The sequence below is a fragment of the Miscanthus floridulus genome, chromosome 2 (assembly GCF_019320115.1).
Source record: "Miscanthus floridulus cultivar M001 chromosome 2, ASM1932011v1, whole genome shotgun sequence".
NCBI classification, from domain to species: Eukaryota; Viridiplantae; Streptophyta; class Magnoliopsida; order Poales; family Poaceae; genus Miscanthus; species Miscanthus floridulus.
Genome location: NC_089581.1, coordinates 46,551,090 through 46,569,901, shown reverse-complemented (window position 1 = coordinate 46,569,901; position 18,812 = coordinate 46,551,090). Strand labels below are relative to the sequence as shown.

At 44.4% G+C, this 18,812-nt stretch overlaps 1 protein-coding gene across 2 annotated transcripts; it reads right to left on the bottom strand.

Annotated features, from left to right (window-relative positions):
* Positions 1 to 2,363: 2,363 nt before the first annotated feature.
* LOC136523223 (uncharacterized) lies at positions 2,364 to 15,229 on the bottom strand. 2 transcript variants are annotated; one of them, XM_066516981.1, is made up of 19 exons: positions 14,738 to 15,091; positions 13,653 to 13,784; positions 13,299 to 13,370; positions 12,735 to 12,805; positions 12,548 to 12,647; positions 12,373 to 12,471; positions 11,622 to 11,748; positions 11,263 to 11,396; positions 11,104 to 11,163; positions 10,779 to 11,014; positions 8,506 to 8,935; positions 7,394 to 7,717; positions 6,713 to 7,312; positions 6,461 to 6,634; positions 5,409 to 5,639; positions 5,061 to 5,344; positions 4,694 to 4,972; positions 4,402 to 4,536; positions 2,364 to 2,776 (listed from the first exon to the last, which is right to left on the bottom strand). In XM_066516981.1, the coding sequence occupies exons 1-19, from the start codon at positions 14,909 to 14,911 to the stop codon at positions 2,644 to 2,646; spliced, it is 3,795 nt and encodes a 1,264-aa protein (XP_066373078.1). In that variant the 5' UTR covers positions 14,912 to 15,091; the 3' UTR covers positions 2,364 to 2,643. The 2 variants fall into 2 exon arrangements, 1 of the variants encoding a protein (XP_066373078.1); XR_010776130.1 differs by lacking the exons at positions 2,364 to 2,776; positions 4,402 to 4,536; positions 4,694 to 4,972 and having other exon boundaries at positions 5,206 to 5,344; positions 5,409 to 5,653; positions 14,738 to 15,229.
* Between the last annotated feature and the right edge of the window lie 3,583 nt (positions 15,230 to 18,812).

The window sequence follows — 18,812 nt, the reverse complement described above, 5'->3', positions numbered from 1 at the left end:
CCGCCTGGGCCGCTTTCGACCCGACCGTGCTCAGCCATCGATGGAGATCGGACAGCCGTCCGCGCCCAGCGGAGGATCAAAATGCACCCGCGGCCGCCGTTCCCCTAAACCCTAGTTCATTCCTTCCCTCCCCTTCTCTCTCGCTCGCCGCACGCCCGAGCTTGTCCGGCTCCCTTTCCTTTCTCTCCACTGCGCCCCAGATAGTAGCCGCAGCAGCCGACGGTGAACCGTACGACGATGGCGGCCCGAATTCGCGACGCAGGAGGAGATGGCGCCACCGCGGCGCCCCTCGCCGGTGCATGCGTGCGGCCTGAGCCGCGCGCGGCGCCGTCGAGCGGTACCGTGGTGGTGCCCTTTTGGGACCCTGAGCTCGTACGCACGGCGCAGCGGAGCGCCGACGAGGTGGCGGCTCGGCACTTTCTCTTTGCTCTCGCGCACACAGACACTACGGTGACCCGAGGCAGCGACGACCACCCGAGGCGGCCGGAGCGGCAACGGCGTCCGCGCTTGGTGACTCGGCTCGATCCGCCCGCGCGACGGCGGGCCTTCTTACCACTCTACGACGGTTCTCTTCCGCGCTCCGGCGGTGGTGACGGGGTGGAAGAGACTCGCGTAGGTCCCCTCCCTTCCATCCTTCCATTTCTTTCTTTTCTTTTAGGGTTAGGATTCTGATTTGCTTTCGGATTTGATTCGAGATCGAATCCCTTCTTTCCCAAACCTTTCTTTTCTTTTAGGGTTAGGGTTCTGATTTGCTTTCGGATTTGATTCGAGATCGAATCCCTTCTTTCCCAAGCCTTTCTTTTCTTTTAGGGTTAGGGTTTTGATTTGCTTTCGGATTTGATTCGAGATCGAATCCCTTCTTTCCCAAACCAGATCTACAGCCTAAAACCTTGCTCTGGTACCATTGTTATTTTCTTTAGATCGTCTAGGTGTAGATCCAGTGGGTGAGTTCTTTTCTATTTGGGACAATTAGTGACTTAGAGATTCAGAGGGAGTAGGAGACAGAGAGAGAGAAAGGGAAATGTAGGAACATCTGACCGTTGGAGGGGTTGGAGGAGCTCCCTGTCTTCGGCTAGTTCGCCAGTGATGATCTGCGCTAGGGCAGCGACGGGCGATGAAGTAGCGGTGGAGACCGGCGGTGGTGGTAAAGGCAGTGGCGCATCCCGCCGCTGGCAGTGCCACCCTCTAGATCGGATTAGGGTTAGGACCGTGGGGCTGTGGCGGCGGTGAACCTCGTACACTGAGCCGTTTGCCCCACCTCCTCTTTATAGGCACTGTGCGACGGGGGCCCACCAGTCAGTAGTTGGCTGGACGTCCCCGATCAGGACGCGGTCAAGGGGTCCGTCTTGACCGTTGGGTCAATACGGATGAGATCAATTCTAACATTCTGGTGACTACGGTGTTGGTTTGTTTGTTCAGACTACTGAGCTCACCTGAAGGTCGTTAGACTTGCTCATCATTTTTTTGCTTCTTGATGATTCCTTTTCTTTTTCATTTTTCTTTTCTTCTGGAAAAGGAAAATTTGCACCTACACCAGTCATGAATTTCAGAAATAAGAGTTGAAAGCAACTAATTGGTTCATACTAACTAATCTTCATTTTTATTTGATCTGGAATCTGAAAATTTGTAACTTGCATCTGTATAAAGTTGATACTTGTGAGCATTTTCAGGTAAAAAGGCCTAGCTGTCCTTAAATGCTTCTGACTGCATTTCGGACTTTCTAGCTGTGCTTCTGATCACGGATGATGATGCTTTAATTCCTGCATACAGTATGAGCATTCCAGTTTGTGGACTTTGAAGTTTCTACATAAACCAAACGTGACATCTCTATCAGCAAGAAGGCACGGGGAGCACAAGAGTTGCACAAACCTTTAGCAAGGCACAACTCCAGAATGGCTATGTCGCATACCTATGGGCCAAGAAGATGCGAGACACGCTGCGCACGCCCAACTCCAACTGCTACTTCTCGATGCTTGTCCTTCCCAAGGCCCTGGTTAACAATGCTTGTCGCTACGAGTCCTTCAATAAGACCCTGGCACGTGCCAGTGCATGCGATTGATAGCCTCAGCGTCACCTTAAGCTCGAGGGTGAACAGATCAATGCATACGACTCAACAATAACAAGCCGTACTGACTTCAGATGAATCAACTAAAGTCAACACGGGGGTTTCAGAAGAAACAAGCCACCATATTTCTTTGGAGCTTCATCCTATTAGCTTAATACAACTCTAGAAAGGGCTGCTGCATATATCGACGCCCAGAGAACTCATAAATCAAAGCTGTCGAAGAAGCTTATGTTAAAAAAACACTGCTGAAAAAGCAAGCATATCAGATACATGCATGAGAATGAACTGCATAAAATGATTTTAAAAAAAATGACAAGAGAAAATACTACAACAAAAATATCTAATATGTTCATCTACAATAAGCCTGACAATATATACATGCTTGTTGGTGTCAATTAACACCGACAAGTATAGTACAATGCCCTACTTTCAGACAGCCTAAGCCGCTCTTTCATTGTCCACAACTCCCATAAACACTGCTTCCTCTAGCCGTTCTTAGTCTCCTTCCTTTCTGAAGCTCTGGGTGAATTTGTCCAAGGAAGAGACACAACTACATAATCACGCCACATGAAGATAACCTATTTGTCCAGCTTTAGATTGTCGCAAAGGTGGCCAAGCTCAGGCCTTGCCTTCATCCATGATGTAAATGTTGCTTCGCATGATCTTTTGCTGTATAGGTAGGACCTGAAGGTGATCAGAAAGAAGTAACGCCTGCAACACAAGAATTTGATATGAATCAATACCAGGTGAAAAAATAAATAAACATATTGAAGCGGTTATTTGTGCATTTGGGAATATGTAAGTAAGACATTGATTAACATATACAATACCTAGCATGGTGCCAGATTTAAACAAGGCACTACAGCACATATAGAATTACCTTTTAAGTCTTTCTTTCCAATAGAATAGGGATTCTAAAAAAAAATCACCTTATCAACATCCTTGAGACCTAACTTGTGGATTTTTTTTTCAAATGAACATTTTTCACTATGTAGTCCCTTAGAAGCACACACATGACCACCAACGTGTTCAATACTCTCGCCAAACATCATGCTGGACTAAACAAACATGTCTGTCTTCTTTTCCCTCCGTGCTTTATTTTCGTTTAACACTTATGTTTTCAGCAAAGTAGTTTGTGAAGCAGGACATTATAGAGCAAGCACGTTGTGACATGAATACAGGGTGTGATGGTAAGTGTTCTGATCCCAGGCCGTTTTCAATGAATACAGAAGCAACAGAAGTTCTTTCTGATGTTAATAAATTTTCATAGGAGGTAACAATTTCACAAGAAGATTTTAAACACAGCACCATTGATTCGTTATGAAGGGCGGGCCTGGTGCAAGTGGTAGAGTCTTACCGCCTGTGACCGGAAGGTCCCGGGTTCGAGTCGCGGTCTCCTCGCATTGCACAGGCGAGGGTAAGGCTTGCCACTGACACCCTTCCCCAGACCCCGCATAGAGCGGGAGCTCTCTGCACTGGGTACGCCTTTTACCATTGATTCGTTATCATGTGGCTAACAGGAAGGGAAAGATTTTGGGTGTCAACCCCCCTGGATCACATGTAAGGGCTTGTTTAGTTACACTCGTATCCACCTCAATCCATTGATTTAATTTCCACCCCAATCCATTCCAACACATGTGGATTTGAGGTGGATACAAGTGCAGCCAAACAAGGCCTAACATGGGTTATATTGTGAATTTCATGATAGTTTAGTCAGCCCACTCAACACACGTGTTTAGTTATGGCTAGCTGACCGGTGGTTCTCTTGGCAACACGAGCACCGCATGTGTGGCATGGACGCATGGTTATGAGCATAATGTGGCTGGAATGTTGCTAGCTAACATTAATTGTTGGGATTCCTGATAGATCAAAACGATCATATGTACCTGGATATAACTCCTCTAGTCCAAATAAGGAAAAAGGACCAATATTTCTAGTTGCAGTCAATTGCATGTTTTCTGTGGCACTTCTCAAAATCACTGATTTTCCAGAAGTATATATCAAAATTAGGCCCTATTTCATGACAGTGTATTGCACCACAAAATGATTGAACACTATCATTGTATGATTCCTTGAGGTACTGACTAACATATAATGGAAACATGTATGTTGAAGTGTTTGTGCTAAATAACAAGAATCATAATTGTTGAGAAATCATATTATCGTGAATTTAAGGTAAAGGAACACTTATTTTTTTCATCAGGTGATACTAATGTGGATACTTTATCTTGAGAATTATCTATCAAGTGTGAACAAATAGAATACATGGTGAATAAGAGAGAGGAGATTATGCATTTAAAAATGAACATCCTCAAGTTAAAACAAATTAAACACACCTCAAAGCTTTTGTACCCATATCAGTGAGATAAGAGTGTTCCTCATCATCATCGTCGTCATCGTCATGTGAACAATCTTGCAGTGCTTTCCTGTAATGCATAATATCTTCTCGAAAATGACCAGCACCAGAACACCTTCAAGGAGACAAATGGGAAATTAAGAAAATGTAGAAAAATGTTAAGATGAATCACATCAATGATGAAACTCATCAAACTTGCAGTTAGTACACAACTGTATTTAATTCGTTCTTATAAAAGCACATCTCAAGTAGCAGAAATAACTCTACAATACCTGTCAATAACTGTGTCAACCTCTTCTTTGCTCTTGGGCCCATGTACCAACACTCTAGTAAGGTTTAACATGTCCCGGTAATCACCCTGCCTAAGTGCTATGTCAGTTTTAGTTCTGATGGACACATTTTTTGCAAGAGATGTTGATACAAAGTGTGTTTCTGCTGTTTCTTCCATTACAAACTTTGCATCTGCACCCAGTCCCAGGCAGGTAATGGCCATTGCATAAGCAACACCACCATATCCGGTGTGTGAAATAAAGAGATAGTACCTAGCAGATCTGTGGAGAAGCAATAGTGAGTCTTGGATCCTGTAACTGAGCAATGCAACTCGTAAAATTATACAAATGTAAGAATCAGTGTACGTACTCTTTGATTAATGATTGTATAGCATCTACATCAGCAGCTAATGCTTCCCTTTCCCTGGTTAGAGGTATTCTTTTGTAGTCGATACAATAGCCCTTGTCTCTCAATGTGCTGTACACTTCAGCTGGTGTCATCACGTCCTCCAGATCTATGTGTTCCCAGTAACCTACCACACTACATTGATTTGTGGCTGCATTAAATTCTTCTTTATGAAGCAGTAACCGACCACCTAGTTGTTTAATTTCAGAGAGTATATCCTCCTTTAGCCTTGTCTCTATGTTCTCTACCTGCACAGAAGATAGTTTAAGGATTGCCCCCAAAAGAACTGATTATTGGAAGAAAGCCTCTCACCATTGGACCACTAATGCCAACATGCTTCAAAGTATCAACAGGTTGATCTAGTTCTCTCAAAACAAATGGCGATCCCTTGATGTAAACAACCACTTTCTCTCTAAGATCTGTGACGACCACCTTCTGTGCAATGCTTCTTCCGGTTGTGTCTTTAGAGCCCAGATATGACAGAATATCACTTGCTCCGTCAATAGTGGGTGTTGCCATGCTATACACAGGGTATCCATCCACCTGAAGTAGATATTCTAAAATTTATAATTATGCATTCCATTAATTATCACTTCGTTTCGTTTCTAAAATGAGGCTTAATTGGCAATTCTGGTAATTGGATCTTGTAGTTTGGTTGTAATGACCATCAATTTATGCTTTCAAATGCTGCAAGCAGAGAAGCAAAAAAGGAGGACCAGGCTAGCCCTATCCCCATAATAGAAAACGTCATAGTGGTTACAGCTATAGTGCGTTTTACTGAAAAGGAAACATTTATTAGTAATGAAGTGATCACAGTTTAATTGGCAATTCCGGTAATTGGATATGAATTTTTTCCCCTTTACTATGACTACATGGAATCATGGATAAAAAAATGCTTGTGCACTAGGGTTCAACAACCTAAGTGTCATAAAAGAACAACAAACTAACAAATACTAACACAGAAGCTAAGCTGAATTCCATCTAAACAAATTACAAGTTATGTATCAGCCACCGAGTGTTATTATAGCACCCAACATGTTAATTTAATATGGAACCTAACATAGAGATTCTAGGTTCTCAATTCGGAATTTAGCAATGAGCTAGCTGAAAGACTACTATTAGCATTCCTTTATTTGTAATAAAATACTACGAATGGTGAACTGGTTTGAAATATTTGTCCATCTGAAATTTCATGTCAAAGATATCAGCTAATCTAACTCTAAATCTAATGGGTAAGGAAGTTCAATAAATAACAAAAAAAACTCAGTTGGTACAACTGACTAGGATAGGAATAACTACACAATATCATAAACATCCAATGATCAAAGATCGAATGCAACAACTTTTAGGTAACACAGCAGTACCTTAAAAACATGAGGTGCACCCTGGAAATTCACACTGTTTGACCTCTTCTGTCCAGGAAAGAAGTACATTTTGAGTATTGATCCCTTTCCCAGAACAGAACCACTACGAGCTTTGACAATGGTTTCCATTGTTACATCACCTTGTGGAGGTGGATATGTTGCTTTCTGCTCGTGCTGAAAATAGAAAATATGTTTTAGTTCCATCAAAGGTGCAAAAATTAAGTTTTTATCAGAATCAAGGAGTGTATTTACCGGCACAGTGAAAAAACGGCCAGGTCGCAGTCTTATGCTCCATTTCATGGTTTGGATCTCCGGCCGCTGTTGCAGCCATCCTTTAAATGAGATCTTTGTTTCTCCTTGTCCACAGAAACCATCAAATGCTTCACAACCAAGGTATGCTAAAAATGCAATTAATTTGAGGTATCTCTCCAAATATTCAGCGCCACGATTTAATGCAACCCTCCTAACTCTAGGCTCAACATGTTGTTGATTAATTACTCTTGTGTACTTCAAAACAGCTTGCCGAATATTCTGCAAAGCTGAACATCTATCAATAACAGTATCCAAAGTTTGCCTACACTCAATTCCGTTATCAAATAATCTTGTAATTTTTCGCAGCACAAGGATGTCATTAATTCCAAATCCAGAATTTAGCTTTGTCAAAGTGCGAGGTTTCCATGATTCTGAATTCAAGTGACCATTGTGATCTGCTGTATCTCCTCCAGTTGAGTAAATAGCATCATCTTCATGGCCATATTGACAAACTGCGATTCTAATAGGCCTGCCATGATCAATTCGGAGTTTCAGCAAGCAAGCAATCACAGTTCCTGTAGTTGTTCTGCCCCTGCCCATCTATAATCACCACAAAATCAACGTTTAAGTTTTTGAAAACTCATGTAACTCAAGAGTCAATCCAGTAAAGATATGCAGTACCTGGCAATTGAATACGAAAGCAGTGCTCTTGCTAGCAGAAGTAACATTGAAGGCTATCGTGTCAAAGTCTGAACTTTTGGGAGCTTTACCATCAGTAATGGGCACTCGTGCATATTTGATCGGAAGGCCTTCACTCTCCAAGTTTTTGTATACCTCCAACGGAGTCAGAACAGCTTCATTATCTACATTTTCCCATGTGTCGAAGATCTCTCCATCGTCAGTTTCATGAATAACCATTATCGCTCCACCATATCGTTCCGCCTCGCGTAAAATGTCCTCCTTCAGCCGAGCCTCCATGCGTTCCACCCTAGCACGATCAATCCCCTGATACCGTGTATCAGTTAGAGCACTAAACCATTTCCCAGAGCATATGACATCATATTAAGAAATAGTTCTCTTAAGCATGTTTAGATGTAATTACTAATAGTACACAAAATTAACAACATGAATAAATAGGTAAAATTCTTTTCATAGGACCAGAATATGCAGAAGTCCTTTGGAAAGTTTTAAGACCAGTAGTTATATGAACACCTTTGCAGAATGAGGATAAAGAGCTTAGAGCAACTCCAACAGCTCGGCTATTCTTGTTTTGGAGGCTATTTAGAATTTGTATAGCAAAAGGTAGGCTCCAACAGATGTGCCATCTGGTTTTGTAAAATAGAAAGCTGGCTATCCCATGATTTTAGGTGGCCATATAAAGCCAACCATAGGCGCTTGATATCTGAAGATGAGAAATAGCAAGGCTATTGCAGGCCTCTTCTTTTTTGAGGAGTTTTCTATTTTACAAAATGGCTAAACTATGAAATTTGGCTAGTAATTTTAGCCAAACAGTTGGGGTTGCTCTTAGGTGTGTATCACATAAGCATGCTGTCATAACAAGAGAAAAACAAAGAAATACCCATGCAATATAACTTTGAAAAAAATGATCTTATTAGCCCAAAAAAGTTACTCCCACCAGTCAACAGTAGTTAATGCTTACGAACAAAACAAACAAACTAAAACTATTTTTGTTCTTTCTTTATACTAAACGCTAACTATAGTTGGCTAGATGTAGTACAAGCAACATATTATTTGTCAAAAAATCCATTGAGGAAACTGAAAGTAGTACTTACCGTGTACTCCAGCATATTCTTGCAAGGTCTTTCCACTTCACGTAGCACAAATGGTTTTCCATTTATGTAGATAACAGGTTCTTCTCTCATATTATGCCACAGTACAGGTCGCCCTCCCTTGCTTGTACTGATGCACTGGATAACAGCTCGAATACCATCAACAGTAGGATTTGCAACACCGTAGACTGGAAACCCAGGTATTTCCCGAAAATTTGGTGCACCCTCCACCCTCTCAGGTAAATTAAGGCTGTGGTTGCCTGGGCAGTGGTCGCTTTTTAAAACAGTTAAACGCCCAAGAACTTCACCATTCCTCATGGCAGCAACAACATCCATATCTTGTGGACGCCCATTAGCAGACTCAACAATTTTGGTAAGAGGGGGTTTTGAACTTGAATAACCAAGAGCACCCATTGGATATCTTCTCAATAGCCTGAACAAATTTAAATGTCAAGAAATGAGCTTCCTTGTTATGTGGAATGATCATGGAACATGAGGCCGGAAGCAGAGAATAAAATTAAGTGATAGCATTAGATATAGTTTTCCTTTTCAATGACATTCTTGAAGGCTTCCTTGTTAAGTCAAACAATCATGTAGCAAGATGTTAGAAATGGAAAATAAAATTGATGGTAATTTTAGAAACAAAATAATCTATATGGCACTCTTGACTATCATCACAATACATCTTTGCCGGTGCCCATGTTTTAATCAGCAAGCAATGGAATAAATGGACTTTATATACTGGATAATATGTAGAGAGCAATATATGAGCACGTTAAGCAAGTAATTGTGTGAAACAAAAGTGGAAAGTTGCAATGTGTTCAGAATGATCAAATAGACACTTGTGCTTTTGTACCTAAAGTGTCCTATTGTGGCTGTATCAAGCAGTTGCAGACCCTGCACAAATACACCATGCAAACTGCCATAAGCAGCTGTGTACAGTGTTACCATGAGATGGGTGCAGGTGTTGAGGTCCAACTTGGGTACAGGGATCCAATTCGGCAAACAAAATTTTGGACATGCCAAACACCACTACGAGTCCAACACAGATGCATAGAACAACTCTGCAACAATTATATGACTCAAGTGTCCAGGCAATACACCTGTCATATCTTGCCCATCACACTGCACCAGTTAAAACAGTGGTCCCGCCCTTGAAATTGTAAAGTACCACTTCCATTTGTAGCTAAATATGCTGATGTTATGACAATACATCAAGGTTTCAGAGGCATTATCTTTAGTGTATGCATGCTAAGTCTAATCCAAAAACAACCAAGCTAAGCATATCCACAGAAAAGATCAAATGGAAAAGAAACTGACGTAGATGCTATAATGTCAAAAATTGCGGAAAGAGATACGGTAAACAGATGGAAGTGAATAGTGATATCACTAAAATTATTACAGTATTTGTAAGCTCTCATGTGCAGATGAGCATTATCTACATTTTAAATAGTACCTCTGAAAATGTTGGTCCTTAAGATGCAAAGTAGCTCTTCCGCAATTTAGCACATAGCATATCTTGTGGCTTAGAAAGTAATTCTATTTGAAATGGCAAACATATATGTCGAAAAAAAAGAACTAATATATTTACAGTCAATGAAGAGTTTCTGGAGTGCCCTTACTACACAAGATTGACCCAGACTTTCGCACATTCATTTTCCAAAATCCAGTGCACTGAATAATGGTTTAACATGTTTAGTTCATTTAAGAATTACCTGCTTAAATCTGATAAGTGTTACCTGCTTAAATCTGATAAGTGTACCAACTTTCTGAAGCAGGCCACAAGCAAAAGAATTATTGCGTTTGGAGCCACAGATACAGATTAAGATTTTTGACAAATATGCTAATTCTACAGATTTAGGCCATGAACTAAAGATTTATACAACCAAAATCCACGGCGCTGTTTGTGTTAATGATCATTATGACACTCATGTTTGAAATATGTAACTTTTTACACAATGGCTTATGTCTTCCAACAGTTCTCACTGCCATCAAGAATAAAATCTGGCGCAAAGATCAATGTGTCATCTGGTGGAGGCTAGAGAACCTTCAAGACAAAATGTCTTGGTTGAAATATGGCAAAGTCTAGGAGGATAATGGGCAAGGTGAGAGCAGAATAAACTATGAGCATTCCACCTATGTGAAGCACCGCAAAATAGGAAAGGGTGTTGATTTTCAACAACTAATCTCAGGAAGGAAACATTATTTGGACTACATACACTCTTACAAGCTGTATATACTGCTGACATTTCTACAGTCAAGTTGCCATATCTCACCTTCGAAGAATGCTGTACAGTTCAGGCCTCGCTCTCATCCAATCAGAAAAACTAACTTCTACTGATAATGTTGTTTGGTGAGCAGAGTTCACCGAATGCACATAGACAGCAAAGCATATAAGGAAGTAATAACGTTCCAAGTACTCCACAAAGAAGGAAAGTGATGCCTCCCGTTTCATCTCATCAGGTTGCCGAAGAATGTTATTGCGGTAAGTAGCAATAGCTTCTCTTAGGTTCTGTTCACAATGAAAGGCAAACATAAGCAGGAAATAAACTGCTAGTATTTCTCCTAAATTGTTAGCATTCAGAGCATAAAATGATCTACCTGCATGGTGTCGCATTTGTCAATAACTTTGTCAACTTGCCTTTTGCCTTCGACACCACCCTGCAAAAAAAATAAAAAAACAAAGTGGATACGCTCAGAAAATTAAGAGAAAAAGGGAAAATAAAATAAAATAAAGAAATAACATATTAAGGTTATTACTTCGAGAACTCGGACTAAGCTCCTAATGACAGCATATTCTCCTCTGAGTGTTGCTTCTTCTGAGCTAGGCATATAATCATCTACATCATTTCCAGCATAGAAGACCTTCCCAATCGAACCTGTCCTTGGGATACCTGCAGCACACAGAAAAGCCCAAACATCTCAAAAGTCCAAGTACAGGCATGATTATGAGCACAAAATGATACAATGTGCTTTACGTAGAATCAGTTGCCATCAGTTTGTAATGCTAAAAGACCACATGACAGTTCCCAACACGACTGTCTGTGGTCATGCTACTGTGTCTCAATCAGATCTACACAGATAACAGAAGCAGGAACCAGAGTAAATTTTGTTCTCACCTGAAGCTCCTATTCGGTTTAGGTAAACCAATGTAGCTATAACCATACCAGTAGTTGTCCGTCCCCTCCCCATTTGGCAGTTAAACACAATTTCTGTTTCTATATCAACTTGAGAGATTCGACGTACCTGTTAAATGCAATGCAATTTTATGTTATGTAATAACCCGCTACAACAAGACAGCTTTGATGTAAAATCAAATTTGTGAACATTTCATAAATTGCAATATCTGAGTGTCTGCATAAAATGGCAACAGATTAACATGAGATAAGGATTTATCGCCCTCTAATCTATAGTCTTCTCCCATCGAGAAGAGGCTCTTATCATAGCCAAGTTGTTTGGGAAAGCCATTTGCTAGATTATTTCTTGGTTGATTCATAAACACGACTAAGGCTACCTTTACATAGGAGTCGTCTAAATAATTTAGGAAACAGGAAGTTAACTAAGATATAGACAAGGACTCAGCTACAAAAATAGGACTTCGTCAATATAACAAACTAGGTAAGTGCTAATATGGCTTCCATAATGCTGCAGATATTTTCAACCTGCAAAATGTGTTTCATATGGTGGAAAAACAGTCCAGACCATTTTTCAACTTATAAGGATAGCTAAATACATAGAAATAGCGTGACTTACACACATATCTCAAAGCATCCAGGCAACATGGACCTCTGAAGGTCTATTTTTTCCAGAAAAGGAGTAATAAGATATTAGGAGCAGTGGGCAAGTTCAGCAGCAAATTGTAAAACTAACCAGGTTGTCAAAATCTCCTTCCTTTGGTGCTTTTTCATCAGTAATTGGAACACGTTCGTAGTCAACTAGGTACCCTTGATGTTGCAACTCCTCATAGACCTACAGAGGAATAATTTTTTTCCTGAATAGGACTACATATGATAAAAGAATGATACCATAATAAATATGCCATTACCTCAAGTGGAGTCTTAACTGTATCATACTCAACTGATTCCCACTGATCCACCATCTGACCACTTGGCAGCTCATCAGTGACTAATATCTTATTCCCATACCTGCCATCAAATATTCCAGTACAATACACCTTCTAATAGTAATAAGGGAATTAAATACTTTGCATTGTAAGTTTGCAATTAATGTACCTTGAAGCTTCCTGAAGAATATCTTCCTTAAGGCGAAACTCCATTTGTTCCACTCTCTCCCGGTTAATTCCCTATATTAAAGAGATTCAGGATCACTAGTAGTTAAGAAAAAAAAAAGAAAAGAAAATGAGCAGTGAACTATGATAGCTTCATGTATCGGACTTTGCAATTTTTTGTTTGTGGGAGAAAAGTTTTGTCCCATGTTTCACTTTCCTAGGCTGAAAAACATACCAATATGTTTTGAAGTTCAGACTTAATAACAAGAACATGGCAATATTTTGCAAAAGAAAATAAAACTAATTTATCTATACAGACGTACCATGGATATAAGTTAGAACTCACAGGAAATCAATCTACGTAGCTGTAGCAAGTGTGCTGATATATCATGATTCCTCTAAAACATAGCAATATATTTGATTTGGTCCGAGTATTAGCATCATAATTTCCATGGTGGAGATTTGACAGGACCAGTACCTTGTGGTTTATGAGCTTTGTGTATTTCTAAAAAAATCAGTAACAACAATGTACGAGAAATAACTATGGAAGCCAGGAATCTAAGCTAACCGTGTATTCAAGATTTGAGAAGGGCCTTTCAACATCTCGCAAAACAAAGGGTCGACCATTGATGTAGATAACCTGCATAGTATAGTGGAGAAAACAGACGTTATTGGATGCCATGCCATGAGACAGAGACAGAACACCCTGGTCCAGGGAGATGCTGATCTGCTCAGGAAAAAGGAAAGGCAAAAGTCACTTGAAATCAAAATGCATATTTCTAGAGACTCAATCGCTTTTCTAATTCTCTTTGCTGATTTGCCTCTAACAAGAGATGATGGTAACTTGATATATTCTATATATTTTCAAAGGTTTTGAAGCCATCGACATAATGTAGTCTAGCCTAGAAATCAGCGTTCTTACTGGTTCCTCCCGAAGACTATGCCATAGAATCCGGGTTTGCTTCCCTTTCTTGTGTGCTCCGATATGATTTAGCACATTAGCAATCCCTTCCATCGTGGGCATTGCAACACCATGAACACGCAGCGACCCAGCCTGAAGAAAATGGTGATAAAGAACGACTTTGTTAACCTTCAAGAAATTGTATAATAAGAAATTTTTAAGAATGGTAGGAAACCAAGGCTAGACAGCTTATTGAATTTGATTGGTCCCCATGGAAAAGGTAATTAGAGCAGTGCAAAAGCGATGATCATGCTTATTTAAAGTTTATGCATTCAGGCCAACATTATGGCAACAAGTGCTTCGCCAAATTGAACATGAAATTTTTATTTGTGCATATGTCTGCATGGAAAAATTAGTGTTTCTTTTTAGCTCTAAGAATATTGCGTCTCCATAGTACTGGTGAGATTTTACTGCAATAAGGGATGCAATGTGGGAATGTCTAATCCTTGTCTGATTGAAATAAACCATTAAATTTAACACTGGACATTACTAGTAGTGTTGGAACCACAATCAGTTTGCCTAGAATTTTACAGCGTACTAATACAATTTTATGCCAAGTAGTGTGTGGTTTTAAGTAACTGAGAAAAAATGTACATATGGAGGCGATTAAAAAATTAGCCAAGGTAGTGTATAATCAAAATGAGCATGAAGACCCGAACACTAAAGCATGCTCCACGAGTCAGAAGCAATGTTTAGATGCTTATTAGACAGATTGTGATTCTGGGGGGGGGGGGGGAGGCCACGCCTGAAAATCAAACAGTTAACGCAGACGCGGCGCCTAACACCGCAGGGAAACATGCGCGAGGTAGAGACAAGGCAAGCAAATCGTTTCTCTTAGCCAGAGCAGAGAATGCCGGCGGGCCGGGGGATTGGAGAAGTTTCTCCGCGGCGCGCAACAGGGGAGTGGCTACTGATTCGGCTCCCCCGGTACCATCCCATCCATCCGGAGGAGAGGTGACGTGAGGTGAAGCGTTCGGAAACGCGAGACGTACTACGCAGGGCAGTACCAAGAGAATCCTCCGTCGAAGAGAGGCAGAGCAGCGAACCTGGCGGTAATTGGGCGCGCCGTCGATTTGCGGGGTGAGGCGCTTGTTCTGGCAGCCCGGGAAGTGGTCGCTCTTGAGGATGGTCTTCTTCCCCAGCACGGAGCCGCCCCTGCTGCTGATGACCTCCTCGGCGGCCGCGGCGGCCCGCACGTCCTCCGTCTCCCCGGCGTCCATCCTCGCGGCGGCGACGGCAGGCGACACCCACCACAGCAGCGGCCTGCTCCGTCCCCTGAATAATTCCGCGCGGGGGCGCCTGCCTCTGCTGGCTGCAGCGCGGTGGCAGGGCCGGGCGCGTGCGACGGCGGCCCAGGTGCGGAGGCGCGACGGCGAGGAGGAGCAGCAGGAGGAGCGAGCGCGAGGCGGTGGCGAGGAGGAGCAGCAGGAGGAGCGAGCGCGAGGCCGAGGCATATTCGGCTGGCGCCCGGTCTTATCCGACATCCCGGCGCGGGTGCGTGCGCCTCCCGTTGCCCGCGCTCGTTCAGCAGTGGCAGGGCAGGAGCCTGTGGCGTGCCCGCGCGTGCGGCACATGAAGCAAGCGCCCCCGCGATCCAAAGGAAAGCCGGCTGGACCCGATCTGATCTGTTGATCCGGGGCGTCCCGACGCGCCGTCGCGTCAGGGCCACCACAGAAAGGACACCCCGACACTACTGTAGTCATCTACTCCTACTCCTACGTAGGGACTGCTAGCGAGCAAGTACTAACCAATAGTCTCTGCACCGCGAGCTGCGACCCCCCTGAGTGTTACTTGTAGTGCGGTTGTATGCAACCAAACAGAAACAATCCCCATTCCTCTATCTATACGTCATTACGTCTAGTGCTTGTGCTTGGATTAACCATGGCGAGGATACATACGACCAAATGATGCTGCGTCCAGACCTACTCCGTACTAGCTTTTGCCATGTGGCGCCTGGCGCGCGCGCGCGTCTCGCGGCTCCGTCCGCTTGCGGCTTGCCTCGCCGAATGCGTGCTGCCAGCCGCGCCCCGCGCCCGGAATCCGCATATCCGACGCCGGAGCCCGGGGATGCCGTGGCGTGCGCGAGGCATATTCGGCTGGCGCCCGGTCTTATTATCCGACATCCCGGCGCGGGTGCGTTCCACATAGCAGGAGGAATTCCCATCCTGCACCAGGTGCAGCAAGTCCTGTGTGCCAGATGGTGCTGGATATAGATGCAACCCCTGCTCCAACACATCCTTCAAGTTCAAGTATGCACTGATCCCACAAATTTGATCATTTTTTGTGCTGATCACTAAGCTACAAGCATTATAGCCTGACCGCTCATCTGTTGTTTCTATAGTTCTAACTATCATCTGCTCACTGCCGACAGGTACAAAATTTGCTTCGTGGCCCTAGATGGCACCGATGAGGCTGAGATGATCTGCTTTGGAGATGTCGCGAGGCGCATGATTGGCAAGCCAGTCCAACAAGTTCTGAGGACGTCTCCAAATTCTAATGCATATCCAACAGATGTAACAAAGCTAGTTTCTCTTAGATTGTCTCCAATAACGCTACCCATCGCAAAAAATGCGTCGCGCACAGTATTTTGACAGCAAAAAACGAGCTCCAACGGAGTACCCAAACACACCACCCATTTTGGGTCGGACGCGACGCGGTTGGCAAAAAAGCGCCCTCCCTCTGTCTCTTTGGGTCTCCGCCAGGCCCACCACCACGAGCACCACGAGGAAGGGGACGACCGGCCGCGCAGCAACTCCGCCTCGCCGCGGTCAGCATCGAGGGGGGCTCCACATCGCCGTCCCAGATCCGCGCCGCGCCCCCACGGCCGCCCCAGATCTGGGGAGGGCCACCATGGCCGGGTGCCTTGCCCGCTCGCACGCGCGAGATGAGGGAGGCGCGCTGCAGCACCGTCGCCATGTCCGCCGCCGCAGGAGGATGCGCGCCGCCGGTGGGGAGAGGAGCCGCCGGCCTTGGCTGCCTTGCTGGATCTGGACCCGCTCCCCCGCCGCCGAATCTGGACCCGCTCCCCCGCCCGCGCTCCTGGGGCCGCGCACCACGCTAGCCGCGGCGCTGCGCGTGCCGGGCCTGCCGCCCGCCGGAGACAGAGGAAGGGGCCGCGACGAGGGAGACAGGGGCGCCGGGCTGGGGGCGCCGTGCTCGCGGCGAGGGAGGGAGGGAGCCGCGCCGCGCGCTCGCTGGGCCGCGCGCGCCGGGCCTGCCACCCGCCGGAGACAAGGGAGGGGCGTCGGGCTCACTACGGTGAGAAGGGAGGGGCGCGCGGTGGGTGGGCGTGGATTTGGGTCTGTCTGTTGGAGAGAAAATATTTGGGTTCGTTACTTTTTTTTACTGTACATAACCTATAATACGATATGGGTATCGTATTTGGGTCCTCTTCGTTGGAGTCAGTCTTAGGTTCACTTTTGCAGTGACGCTGACTCAACAGAGCTACTACAGACCCCCAGAAAACCTACAATGTTGCTTCTGTGGTGACATCGTATGGTCAGCATGCTGCTGTTCCACAGGTTGTTGAGCATGAGGACAGGTGCTGCTGAATCTAATGGTGCTGCCTCTGAAAAGGATGACGAAGACACAGAACCGCTGTCACCTTCTTCGGCGGCAGATAGTGACCTCCCTCCACAGCTTGGTGAAAATGTAAGTAGACTTTGTCACTCCTACTTTGCTGCGTTCTTGTATCACTACTCCTGGTCTCCACTTAAATCCTCTCTTTGCCTTCGCTGTAGACGGCTCCTCCGTCTCTTGACGCTCTTAACACACCTCTGCTCAAGAATCGCCGCAAAGGGTACTGCATCTAGCTGTTCTCTCTGTAAAAAGAAAAAGGACAGCATTCTTTCTTGCAGTGATGGTCATCTATTGTTTTTGTGCAGTGTGGCATCAGAAAAGAGCACGCATCCTTCAGCTAGGAAGAGGCTTTTCGAGGGAACCGATGGTACTGATCAGGTATTAGTGAGTCCTATACCATCAATGCACACTGCTTCTTACCTGTGTCTTCTTTCTCTGCTGGTGGCCACAGCTAACGATAGTAAATTTCCAGGAAAAACAACTTGCTTCAGAGGCGCTGGACAGCACCGGTTTAAGCATTCCGGGAGAAGAGTATGTGACCTTCCTCCTATTCCTTACTGTGAATGCTGTTCGTTCCTACTTGGAAATTCCTCCTGCTATGTGGAACCAACTCTTGTTTCCCTCGCTGTAGTGGTGTCACTGACAAGACTCTCCCTCTTGAGAGGAAACAGTCCTGTCAGGGTCGTTCTTCCACTCAGGATAGCGGCTAGATAAGGTACTGCTCCACGTTCTCAGCCTGATCGCCCCGTCTATTTGTGTGACTGATCGACTGTTTCATTCTATGCTTTTGGTATGCTTCAAATGGAATAGATAGAAAATGAATGAAGTCCACTTTTGGCCCCTGAACTCTCATGTCGGCCTAATTTTTACCTCCAAGTACAAAACCGTCTGATCTGGGCACCGGAACTTTGAAACCTGTTCAGTTGAAGCCCCTCGGCGCGTTTGAGGCGGTATGCGCTGAGATGTTCCCGGTTTTGAGTGGCCACGCTTGCGTCGACGGACACGTAGGATCACGGCGCGGGTCAAAACACGAGCCGGGGCGCTCAGCTCTGTCTCTCCCTCTCAGTTCCTCTCCCCCGAACCCTAGACGTCGCCGCCACCTCCATCGTCGTAGCCGCTACCGCATCCTCTCCTCCGGTGCCTCCGCGTCCGCAGTCTCCCCTCCGCCTGGGAGTCCTCCGCCGCCGCCTTCGCAGTCGTATGGGCTTGGAGGATTGAAACAAACACGGTAAGTACGATTGAATCCTTCTGCATTTCTGGATGTAGGGATGGAAGTACTCTTAGGTTAGTTACCTCGGATCCGTAGTCCTAAGACTCTACTATCTGTTGTAGGAATGGACCCTTTAGAATTTGTTTGTGTTCGATTTCACTTTGGTGGCGAGTTTTTCAATGATGGGAAGAAGCTTCATTATCTAGGTGGAAATGAGGGGATGTCATTCATCGAGCGTGACAAAATATCTTTGCCTGAAGTAATTGGACATCTTAAAGACCATTACAATGCTTCAGAGCCTGTTCTTCTCCATTGGTTGTTCCCTGGCAAGG

Coding starts and splice junctions, on each gene's coding strand:
- LOC136523223 (XM_066516981.1), bottom strand. CDS start 14,911: ATGGACGCCGGGGAGACGGAGGACGTGCGGGCCGCCGCGGCCGCCGAG. Junction 11,749..12,372: donor AAGGAGATTTTGACAACCTG/GTTAGTTTTACA, acceptor TGCATTTAACAG/GTACGTCGAATCTCTCAAGT. Junction 6,635..6,712: donor GCCGTTTTTTCACTGTGCCG/GTAAATACACTC, acceptor TTCTATTTTCAG/CACGAGCAGAAAGCAACATA.